Genomic DNA, 12,664 nt, shown 5'->3' with positions numbered 1-12,664 from the left:
CGCCAAAAAGTTATTGCGGCGGTTTTTTATTAACCGCTAATTATAAAAGTGATAAAACAACGGTTCATTCTTGCAAATTGCGGCAGTTAATAGCCGCCAGAATTATACATTAAGCCATTATTTATATTGTCTAAAATAGCAGTTTCAAACCGCCACAATCTCTTTCATTTCCTGCTTATTTTCTTCTAGATTTCTTTTCATTCTAGTTCGACACCCTGCCTAATTCATCAAAGCTTGTTCCAATGTTCCCAATTCGACAATTGAGAAGAACATAAGAGAAATGTTTAATAAGTAAACCATTCATTGTATATAAATAACTTAAGCACTTCAAAATTATATCATAAAATATATTAAAATTTCGCGTAGTACTTTACATCCACTGAATAAAAGGGAAATAACTAAGAACCAATTCTAAAAAAATGTTAATCGAGCACTCGCATGAATATACGGTGTTACTTCCAATTGGTGATCCTCTTTGGGCTGTCAGGTGATGGGACATACTTCTTATATCTTGAGCCTACAAAATTAAACAAAACAATAAGCAACAAGTAATAACAAAATTAGTCCTCGTGCATACAAAAGGGAACTTTTTATTCTTAATTACAAGCATGTAAAAGGGTCATGGTACAAACTAATATATTCTATTCCCCAAGCTGTTGAACAGGTTTTAGATGGTAGATGTACCTTATAGAATCATTAGTGTATAAAGTTTCAGTCCATAAAAATGATTACCTTCAATGCCAATGTTCAAATTCCTTTACCACGTTCTTGTCACCTGATCAAAGACAACAAATAAATATGAAGAGGCAGAACTTGTATAGGGAAAGGAGTGAAGAGAACTTTCTTGAAAATCACAGTAACAACTAAGAAAATCCACCTAAACTGTATATACTCCTCATCCATTTGTCCAGACAACTAAAAGAGCTGTGTGTGTGTGTGTGTGTGTGTGTGTGTGTGTGTGTGTGTGTGTGTGTGTGTGTGTAGAGAGAGAGAGAGAGAGAGAGAGAGAGAGAGAGAGAGAGAGAGAGAGAGAGAGAGAGTTTATGGGGTGCTTCACCAAAACTAGAGCCAACGACGCATCCTGTACCTCTTAATTTAGCAATTAAATAAATTTTGACCTGGACAAAAGAAAGGATAACTCAACAGTGATTACTAGCATTATGTTTGCACCATCTCTATCTGAATTATCAATAGAGTCAGTCACCTGCTTTCCTGCGGAAGCTACTTTTCCATCTTGTTTTCCCTTCACCATCACCTCAAAAGTCACTCCATTTCGTTGCTGCATACAAAATTGTACTAAAAAGTAGTTATGAAGCAACTAATAAAAATTTAGGACCGACTAATGAAGCTGGACCTATATCATCAAATATTGGCTCATCTGTCAATGAAGCTACAAGGAAAAAAAAGTTAATTGCATTAATACCAGAGCAGCAACTCTATTAGAAATTTTTATACCAGTTAAAGCCTAAAGAAAACTAACGGAAAAGAAATTAACAGAGCAAACCGCATAGTGATACTGAGTGGTTATGAGTTTACTTAGAAAGCATAGGCTAGTTCTACATCTTTTTTTGCTTTACTTATCAAGAAAAAGGTACTTCAAATAAAATTTTCTACAGTCAAGTTGGTAATAGATATATGTCTATGCTTCTATGAGTCTATGTTTCTAGTTTATTATCAGTATCTACCCACATGAGACTAAATTTTTCCTTCACACAACAGCATATAGCATACCAATCATCACTACTACCATCAAGACAAGAAAGGCACAGCTAATCAAACAGCAACTCTAATTCACAAAATGCGAAATTCAGACTGGACAAACATGGCACAACAGAGAAACATCGAAGACAAATAGCAAAGTACTCTGAAAAAGCAGTAAGAAGTAGTGCTAATGCTAAATACCAAAACCATGAGACATACCCTAAATCTCAATAAATAAAACCCAACTCAACACATGGCTCTTGTTTCAGTCAATCAAAACTCAACCACGAATCAAACTATTTCTTAGAGCACCAGATATATGATAAACCCTAGATCTACAATCCGCATTAATAAAAAAGCAGTAAATAACAAAAATGAGAGAAAAATCGAAAGGACCTTGCTGAATTTTGTTTGGAGATAGAGGTTGCTGAACTCCTCGAAAGATTCGTTGGAGACAAGTGGCTTCCAATCGAGAGCCGAGATGAGGGAGTCGCAAGCTACGACGACTAGCGATCTGCGCCATATCGATAAGAGGGAGAGGGAGAGAGGAAATTGCAATACTAGGGTTTATATAGGAGGAGTGAGGGAGAAATGAGGGAGGAGGGAGTTCTAATTTTTGGTCTGAGCGGTGGAGGGAGTCTAAAATATTTGTTGGGAGGAACTTTTTGGTCCGAGAAAGTTGACAAAAATACTTTAAAATAATAATTAACAGTAGCGGCGGCTTGCAATCGTCGTAATCAACATCAATCGCCGTTATTTAAAAGCTTGATGTGGCATAGGGCAGCTTATCGGGCGGATCGGGCGGTTATTTATTTTTAATGGTTCGCCTTAGCAGTTATCGGCTTTTAAATATATTAATATGCTAGCCACCCGATAAGATATCAGGCGAATTGGTATCGATTTAGCGGTTATCGAGTGATTTATCGGCCTAGTTCAATCTGTATTACAGAGGACTATTTTGGTCCTTTATGTTACAGCCTATTAGTTGTTACACCAAAATTGACACCTCCAAACACTAGAGAAATTTGCTAGTGCCCACTGACGCTGCTTTTAGTTCAGACTACAGATATTGGAGCAATGGCTGCAATTGCACATGACGCACATACTATTTCATAAAGATCATATCAATACTAATTTAATCTGTAAATATCGAGAAAAAAAAGATCTAAAGGCAAAGTTGTAAAGATATTTAATTTACACATGCTTAAATCACTATTTTTCAGTATCTGATTAATCCATACACAGAGATAACAAAGAGTAAAAAACTTTATACATATATTTACACATGCTTATTAATCACCAATTTACTATCCATATATAGTAACCACTTAAAATCTTAACTGTTTTATATTAATGATGAATGGAGATTCTATTAACACTTAACACTTCCTAACATGATAATTACATATGTCAAAATGAGTCCAGAATACAACTAGAGATAAATAGAAATTTAGACATAAAATCTAGAACAATTGGAGACATCCACAAAATACAACTGTTGCAGCTAACGCCTAACAGTGCTTCAATTTCTGCAGCTTCAAAGTTCAAACAACAGCCTAAGAGTCTTTGGAATCACTCTGCAATGGTAGAACCATTTACATTATTAATAGCATTCAAGAAATAACAAACTGCTAACATCCAACAGCCTAGCACTATATAACTCAGATGGTAGCAGGCTTAAAATATGACAGTTTGAGGGCGCAAGGCTTTTAAAAATGAGATCAATTAATTTGTAGATACACCTTAAAATTTGAGCTAATTAGTAGAATTATATAAACTGTTGATTAAAAATTCATGTTTGTTGCTGAACACTAGCTCATTCTTATCTATTTTGCAGAGCTCAAGAGAGAAGAACAGAAAATCTAGTTGAGTTCAATTTCCACCAGAGAAGAATATCAAATTCTTTAGTGTCATTCTCAGTTTCTTCACCAAAATATTTATCTAACTCTGTTTTATTATCCACACCTCCACTCCCACTTTTATATTTTTTTATATCTTGCATTAATGATTCTAAAAGTCCTGTATTTTGGGTGCTTACTTGACTGCCAGAAAGCCCGGAAGTAGAAGTGTCCAATAAAGAACAATCTGAAGATGAAGCAAGCACGACACCTTTTGAGCTGGACTTTTCATACTCACTAAATAATGAAGTCATGCACTTCTTCACTTCTGCTTGTATAGTTGCCCCCGGATCTTCACCAAACATCTTTACAAGTGCATAGCCAACTGATTCGAGCTTGTAACGTGGATCCAAAATATATGACATGAAAATTATCTTGTTCATTTTCCCTGTATCACCCCAATACTTATTAAACTTTTTTTTCATCTTCTTTGCCATTTCACTTAAAACTGTATCTTCATTTGCTATCAATTGCTTCAAATAAACAGCAACCGCACAAATTTTAAGAAAATGAATATTCAATGCAACATAACGTGATTCAGATATTTTCAAAGTAGGAAGATAGAAGATTTCAAGAAACTTTATAATTCTTTTTACATTCTCCCAATCACTACTCAAAAGTTCACCTGTAGGAATTCCAACTTCAATATAAGAATGCTCAAGATAATGTTTTTAGGCTAATTTCACTAGAAGCATAATGTGAAAATGCACTTTCAAATTCAACAGTCATGCGCAACATCAAGTAGGTGGAATTCCACCTAGTTGGAACATCCAAGCATAAAGTTTTTTACAATTGAGTTGTTCATCATCAAAACATTCTTGAAACCGCTTCAACCTCGTAGGAGACTACCTAACATATCTCACTGCATGCCTAACACGTTTAATAGACACTGAAGATTCTTTTAAACTATCCTGGACTACAAGATTCATGATGTGAGCCATACATCTCACGTGAAGGTGATTACCGTTCATCAAATTAGTTCCTATTTTTGTTAATTGATTAGACAATTCTTTTATTGTCACATCATTTGAGCTTGCATTATCAACTGTGACGGTGAAGATCTTATTTATCTTCCACTCACATAAGCACCTACCAATACCATTTATCATATCTTCGCCTTTATGACTATTAATAGGACAAAAATTAGTTATTCTCTTATGCATATTACATTCACTATCAATCCAATGGGCAGTGATACACATATAATTGATTCTTTGTATAGAAGTCCAGGTATCAGTGGTAATACATACTCTTTGTTTCGTTTCTATAAAAGAACTCTTCAACTTTTGTTTTTTTTCATTAAAAAGATCAAAACAATCCCTAGTTACAGTACTACGGGAAGGAATTCGAAAATAAGGTTGCGCCACTTTCATAAAGTCTCTAAAACCTTCTTTCTCAACAAAGCTGAAAGGAAGCTCATCAACTATTACCATACGACATAATGCTTTCCTACACTCTTCTTGATCAAATTTTCAAGTAACAACAGCTACGTCACCCTGACTACTCCCTCCCCCCCCCGGAACAGATTGAAAACCTAAATTTGATTGTTTTTTTATCAACAATAGTAGGGCGTTTAGGAAACTTAAAAATATGAGAAAGAAGTGTCGACGTACCGTCTTTGGTCTTAAACCAATACTCAATAAAGCAATAGTAACATTTTTCTTTTGTACTCCCTTCGGAAGTAATAATTTCTGTAAAATGATCCCACACAACAAACCTTTTTTTTCCTTTTTTGGTTATATTTGACTCCGTTATTTCAGATTAGCTTATTGCATTTTAATTAGAAGCCCCACTTTCACCCATCACCTTATCACTTTGTATATTTTCAGCCATGCTATGAGTCACTGCAACAAGAAAAGAAAAGGAATGAAAATAACAAGTTCCTTAACGGATATTTAAACAGAAACTGTCAAAATCGATCTCAAAACAGCACAAAGCAAAGAAGGCAACAATTGGAATGTCAATTTCAGAATACATCTCAGTGATTGGAGATCCGTGAAATGGCTGAATACTTTGAGATGCTCTTTGATTTTAAAGGTGTAAACAACAGTGAAGACCGAATATTATGAAGACATCAACAAGAAAAGAAACTTACCATCTGCTGCTCTGGTCTCTATCTATGGCGAGAGGGAGAGGCGAGACGGCGATTTAGCGAGAGGAAGAGGCGAGACGGCGATTTGGCGAAGGGGAGAGGCGAGATAGCGAGATGGAGAGGCGAGTCAGTGAGAGGGAGATGGCGAGTCTGCTGCTCTGGCCGTTGGGTGAAATACTGAAATTAACACTTTTAGACATTAGGGTTTCTAATGTCTCAAATCTAAATGTCTAATACAGTACTCATAAATAAGGGTACTGGTAAAGAAACACTTTTAACACTTCTGCTTGTATAATGTCACGATAAGAAGGGATTTTTATTACTTATTTAATATACATATTACATATGGATATATATATATATATATATATATATATATATATATATATATATATATATATATATATATATATATATATATATAAGCCGTTAATAAAAAAGTTTCAATCCGTTCTCCATCTGTTAAACCGTTAACCCGATACCAATAAGTCATTAAGCCATTTTTCCGGTTCGATTTTCGGTTTCGGTTCGGTTTTGAACACCCTTAATGTGGCGTGTCTAAAAATGCCATTCTATGTTTCATATTGTGGCGATTTCCCGCAACCGCCGTAAAATCTCTGATTCTTTTGTAGTACATTATGTATCACACTCTCATAGGAGCGGGTCATTCGCCTCGGCAATATAATAGGTGTATATATGGTTTGTAACATTCGACCCTCGGTAGTGCACATATTATGATGGGATCGGGCCGTATGCCTCGTCATTTCTATAAAATACTCTTATGGAATCGAGTGTAATATTTGACAAAAAGCCAGTGTATCTGTGAGTTTTTTCTTATTTCAATTGTGACGACCTATCTGGTGAGGCCCATTATATATATACTCCGGTTGAGGAGGTAACAGCTAATTGAGAGCTCGCGTTTATTGTTGAGAGGAGGATTGTACCACGTATTATACTTATTATTCCGTGTATTTACTCCGCCTCACATATGTTTACTTTTATTGTATCTCTCTTATTGGGCCACTAGTAAGTGTCGATGTCGACCCCTCATCACTACTTCTCTGGGGTTAGGCTAGATACTTACTGGGTACGCATTGATTTACGTACTCATGCTACATTTGCTGCATTTATTGTGCAGGTATATATATGTTTCTGGTGGTCCTCTGGGCGCAGAGGCACGACATTTGCGGGGACTTTACGGTGATCTGCATTCCATGTTACGATCCACAGCATACAGAGTCTCCAGTAGAATTATTTATATTCTCCTGCCTAACTTGTATTCCAGACATATGTTGTATTTTATTATATTTCTTAGTTAATGCTCATGCACTTGTGACATCGGGTTTTGGGGGTTCCTACGGGTTGTTCATTATTGTAGTTCGTGTAAATATTATCATTTACCCTATAAATTCTATTTTATACTATTTAATTAATGAAAATTATGATTTCAAAGTAATAAAATGAGTAAACAAGTTGATCAATCACCGTTGGCTTGCCTGACGGCGGTGTTAGGCGCAATCACGACCTATAGTAGATTTTGGGTCGTGACAGCTTGGTATCAGAGCGTTAGGTTCACTTGGGTCTTACGAGTCATGGGCAAGTCTAGTAGAGTCTTGCGGATCGGTACAGAGACATCTATACTTATCTTTGAGAGGTTACAGGGCTGCTAGGAGCACTTCTTTTCTTGATTCCTCATCGTGTGATTTGATTCCTTTGAGGGTTATGCTTTTATTTCCTTCCTACTCAATCTTATGCGACATGAAGCGCTTGTTATCAATGGGATATCGAGGAGTTGTAGTGGTACTGCAGACGTGGTGCAGGATATTTTTTTTCCGGCGTATTCAAGCAGGCTATCATCGTCGCCTTGTGGAAGGATGTTCTGTCATTCAGCTCTTTATTTGTATTTCCTATTATTTTGAGGCTATGCACAGATTGCTATGATGTTCATGCATTGTTATCACACAATGTTGGTGTTATGGTATGGTATTTATTTATGTGTTGAGGTAGTGAATGACTTGAAAGGAGGATTTCTCATTGTATGATTTAGAGGTTCGGCATTTAATTCCAGCGGAGGAAAGACAATTGGACTATAGATGTTCAGGCTTTGGTTGATGGAGTAACGAGACTTGATATTTTCGAGCGTGGTGGAATTCTCATTTGTGATGAGGTGTCATCATCCTTGTTGGACGCATTAAGGTTCGTCGGTGTTATGGTCTTCTTGATTTACCTTCAAGGCAGGGTGCTGTGAAATGGTGCTTGAGAAACGGTTGTCAAAGATGGCGGTATGTAGCAGTTTCAAAATCGAATCGGTGTTTCTAATGTTGATGGCTCGAGAAAGATGATCTGTGATGAGGCTTAGAGTTGGTAGCAATTTATTAGTTCGGGTGCTACAAAGATAGATTTCGATTTGAGGCGGTATTGGGGTAGTGAAGGACAAAGAAGGACATGGTGGGAGGTGTCTCGCAGTGATTGAATTAATAGCTTGTCAAGTACGCACAACAGAGGTCGAGAAGTTGCTTAAGGAGATGGGTTAACCGAAATGGGAGTGGCAGAGTATCGTATAGATTCAGTGGTAGGATAACCACGTGCCTTGAGAAAGCTTAGGGCGATTTAGGAAATCGTGGTAGAAAGTGATTTGGTCTACGAATTTTATTTAGGATGGTGGCTAATGTACCGAGTGAGATAGAATATGGCAAAGAGGAGTTTGCTTGAAATGAAGAGGGGTGTGAAGATTTGATTATCTTTTTTGGATGCAACGTGACTCCGAGTTTGGAATGTATTTTCAGATTTTCAGTTGATGTCGATGGGGAGTGAACAGACTTATACAACTAGTGGACGAGCATATGCTCAGGAGGGTTTACTGGATTCGTGGTAGTTGTACCCAATGCAGCATCGTTAGAAGATGTCGGTATGGAATTTCCACATGTGGGTTATCTCCCATGAACAGATTGGCAGTTGCATGATGTTGATGAACTTTCTACGAAAAATTCTACTTACTACCCGGCAGGAGGTTGAGTACGCGATTATGGCTGATAATTCGGAATGTTCGTGAAAAGTTTAATAAAAACTACAAGAAATTTGGCGGGTTGACGGTGCGAGATCATAGTAATTGAGAAGGAGAAATCCTTGCGGGTTCTAGGTTTATATAATTGTAGCTTAAAGCTAAGTAGGGGAGCCCCACCATCTACGATTGGATCACGTGGTTGTCTGCTTGTGCGGTTTCTGGTTATCGGTGTATTGGTGGGTTATTATGACTGAGGAAAGAAAACATCAGGGGTAATTCGATCAAAGAAATTGATTAATGCGCACTATATTCTGCCTTATCGATTCATGTGCAGGTTTTGGGAAAACTCGGAGTTTATGCTTTTTGTGGATGTAATGTACAAGGAAAACAATTCAGATGGTTGCTTCTTTGAGAGGGTGTTCATGTGCTAGAAGAGCGTTGAAGTTTGGTTATATTCGGGATCAGGTCAGAGTGGGTGATTCTCAACAACAGTCCTAGTGGGTTCAAGAATTTAAGTGCAGTGCCTAAGGATTTCGGGTCCGTTGTGTGGTTAAGGATCGAGTTTTCACAGTGAATTACGAACGGGACTTGGAAGTTTCTATGTTATCATCGGGTATGCGGTGCAGTATTGGAGGAAAGGAAGAAATAGCTTCGGATTCGCGGAAGGTCTTGCAGAATGGGTGTACCCGTTGGAGATGCTATTGTGTGCATAAGGAGAGTATGAGATGGTTCATGAGTATTGAGACGATGTGGTCTCGTGATGCGGGTCACTCGAGATGAGTGCAGATTTGGTTCGTTACGTTTTTGAATGGAGTTATTATTATTTCTAAGGCAAGTCGAGAGTAAATTGGAAGAAGTTGGGTCGGTTAGTAATGGTTGAATCAGCATGATTGTGGCAAAGATCAGTTCCTTCAGCGTGTGAAGTTATACATGTGGTGTGTGGTTGTACGCGCGGGCTTGACAGCCACCACAACTTGATTGATTTGGGAGGTATTTGATTCAAATGGCCTTGTGGTGTAAATGGATTCCGGAGGAGTCATGGCGGTTTAGATTACGACTTGAGGTTTGTATTTTCTACGGTTTGGGAATTCTATTGCGTGTTGCATTGGCTCTTCTGAAATGAGCTAAATGAAATATTTCTAGCCAATGAAGTGTTTATTCTACTGGTAATTCAGGGGTTATGATGAATTCGTGTATTCTCGCGTAGCGGCATAATAGGTGGATTGAGCGGCATGGGAATTTAAAAGTTGAGGATCAAGGTTACGGTTTGGTGTTGACAAGAATGTCACGAGCTCGTATGAGCAGGGAAGAATTCAGATGTTCAGAGTAACTTGGCATTTTCTTTAGTGTCATATGAGAATGGCGTTCTGTGTAAGAGGATTGGTGTATTGATTTGCGGATTCTTGATTTGCTTTACAGAATTAGAACATTTAGTGGTATGGATGAACAAACTTTGCTACCTGGTGCAAAAGGTCGTGAGAGAGTATCCCACGGGGAAATCTGTATAAGTGTGACATGTTAGTCACTTGATTGTAAAAGATTGAAACCAAGCATGGAGATTATGGTACTATCGTTAATGTGAGAGTTTATGCATGGAAGGCGCTATATTCCTTTGGTTGTAAACTATGGGAGTTGTTCCGGATTGAGACGGCTTGATTATTCGCACATGTGTTGAGCTCCCGAGTAGCTTGTGGTGTTATATGAGCAGGATGACTTTCGAGATGCAGGTAATTTATTGTGCCTTAGTTATACTTGGGTTTGTGGTGTATCGCGCTATACGTCTCCCCAGAGTTGTATTTTTGCACTTGGCGTGCTTATGGGAGATATTTGGTATTCTGTAGGTATAAGCATTATAACTTGATGGGTACGTCCTTATTTATTGTTATGTGTGGATCGGGTGGCACGCCGCCACAGCTATGTTGTTTGGATCGGGATGCATGACACAACGATATCATGTTTGGATCGGGTTGCACGCCGCAACAATATCATGTGTGTATCGGGTTGCACGTTGAAACAGTGAGATGTTGAGTACGGTCCCCTATACTTATTTTGTGTATTTGTTTCTCATTCTCTGAGAAAGGTTCATAGCATCTCTTCGGCCATTTTATTCGTTACGCGGGCAGGGTAGTTCTTTTCCAGAGTTTGTTTTTACTTATTTATCACATTCGAGTTTGTAGCTTGTTGGCGCTTTGGTGGTGTCATATGAGATTCTAGACGGTGTTTTAGGTGGCTTATTTCCCGAGCATCTTGTACTAGGTGAGACGTGATTATTGGACCTGGGATCAGTGCGATCGGAGTTATATAAGGTATATTAAAGAGCAAATATTGCTATTCAGTTTAGAATGAGATAATGGTTCTTATCAGGAGGAGAGACCCCATGATTTATTATTTTGGTAGGTGGTTATGAGTTTCTACACATATCTTTCGTATTGGCAGTATTGCGAGAGTTGGAACAGGGCTTACATGTTTTATGAGGCGTATTGCGGGCATCGGATTTGTGAAATTACGGCTATTGTGGTCGCAGAATCTTAATATGGGCATGCAAATTATGCGGTGCATGGTGTGATTTCAGTAAAAGTGCACGATCATGTTTTGGTATAGTGTGTAGTGATTGATGTGGTGTTCGTATGTTAGAATCGGGTCTCGGGGAGAATTTCGGATGTTGGAATTTAGTTCTTAGGCTTGTTAGCCAAGGTTAGAAGGAGAATCTTCAGTCTGGCTCGAGCTAATGTGCTCGCATGGCTTGTGGTGGCACGGGTAGGTGTACGAGGTATTAAACAGTGATTATGAACAACTACAAAACAGCTCTTGGCACGTTCGAGGATGAACTTATGTTTAAGTGGGGGAGAATGTAATGACCCGATCGGGCGTTTTGAGCTCTAGCGTGTCGTTTGGAGGTTTTAGGCCTTGAGTTGCTTCACTTCAGATATTATGACTTGTACATGTGGTCGGAATTGAATTTCGGGAAGTTCGGATGGAAAATTCTAAATTCGAAAGTTTTAAGTTGAAATAGTTGACTAAGGTTTGACTTTTGAGTAAACGACCTCGAAGTCGGGATTTGAAGGTTCCAATAGGTTCATATGATGATTTTGGACTTGGACGTATGTTGGGGTTGAGTATCGGGTCGCCTGGGAGTATTTCGGCGCTTATTATGGAAAGTTGGCATTTTGAAGGTTTGAGAATTTTCTAAGTTTGGTTTGAGGTGGAATTTGGTCTTATCGATGTTCATTTAGGGTTCCGAGCCTTGGAATATGTTCGTATCGTGATTTATGACTTGTGTGTAAGGTTTGGCGCTATTCCGGAATGTTTAAGTATGAATCAGACGCGTTCGTCAAAGTTTGAAAGTTTGATAGTTTAAAGAAAGATTTCGATCGTCGATTCATAGTTTTGATGTTGTTTGGTATGATTTGAGGCCTCGAGCAGGTTTGTGTCATGTATTGGGACTTGTTGGTATGATTGGACGGGGTACCGGGGGCCTCGAGTGTGTTTCGGAGGGTCTACGGGTCATTTTGCCATATTGAGCTGATGTTTTCTGAGGTCTGGTGCGCCCTTCTTCGCATTCACAAGGAAAGGGTCGCGTTCGCAAAGAGGAAAATGGGAGAAATGAGTGTGTGAATCGCGTTCGCGGAGGCATATTCGCGTTTGCGAAGAAGAAATTTCTGATGCACAGGGCTGACTTTGGAAGCTTATATCTTGCAATCTATAAGTAATTTGGAGATAATCCAAAAATGAAAGTTGTAGCCCTCGGTGTCTATTTTTAGAAAGTCAAACCATTTGTTATTTGGATTTTTGTACAAAACATTATGACCATTATACTAGAAGCTATTTGGAAATGTTGGGCAGCTTGCTCTTCGCGATAGCGAAGGGAAATTTTGAGCTGAGAAAAGTTGTGCTTCGCGATCGCAAAGCATTTTCCGCAATCGCGAAGAGTTAATACTTGGGCAAAAGATATATTTCGGGGGTTTGGCT

General features: G+C 38.3%; 1 protein-coding gene across 1 annotated transcript; it reads right to left on the bottom strand.

Moving 5' to 3' along the window:
• Positions 1–326: 326 nt before the first annotated feature.
• Positions 327–4,708, bottom strand: LOC104089931 (zinc finger BED domain-containing protein DAYSLEEPER-like). The gene is made up of 8 exons (XM_070175766.1): positions 4,564–4,708; positions 3,740–4,224; positions 2,900–2,927; positions 2,098–2,261; positions 1,205–1,279; positions 1,088–1,118; positions 733–775; positions 327–517 (listed from the first exon to the last, which is right to left on the bottom strand). The coding sequence occupies exons 1-7, from the start codon at positions 4,706–4,708 to the stop codon at positions 735–737; spliced, it is 969 nt and encodes a 322-aa protein (XP_070031867.1). The 3' UTR covers positions 327–517; positions 733–734.
• Between the last annotated feature and the right edge of the window lie 7,956 nt (positions 4,709–12,664).

This window comes from Nicotiana tomentosiformis, chromosome 5 (genome assembly GCF_000390325.3).
Source record: "Nicotiana tomentosiformis chromosome 5, ASM39032v3, whole genome shotgun sequence".
NCBI lineage: Eukaryota > Viridiplantae > Streptophyta > Magnoliopsida > Solanales > Solanaceae > Nicotiana > Nicotiana tomentosiformis.
Note: the sequence above shows the minus strand (reverse complement) of the source record. Positions and strands in the feature narration are given on the sequence as shown.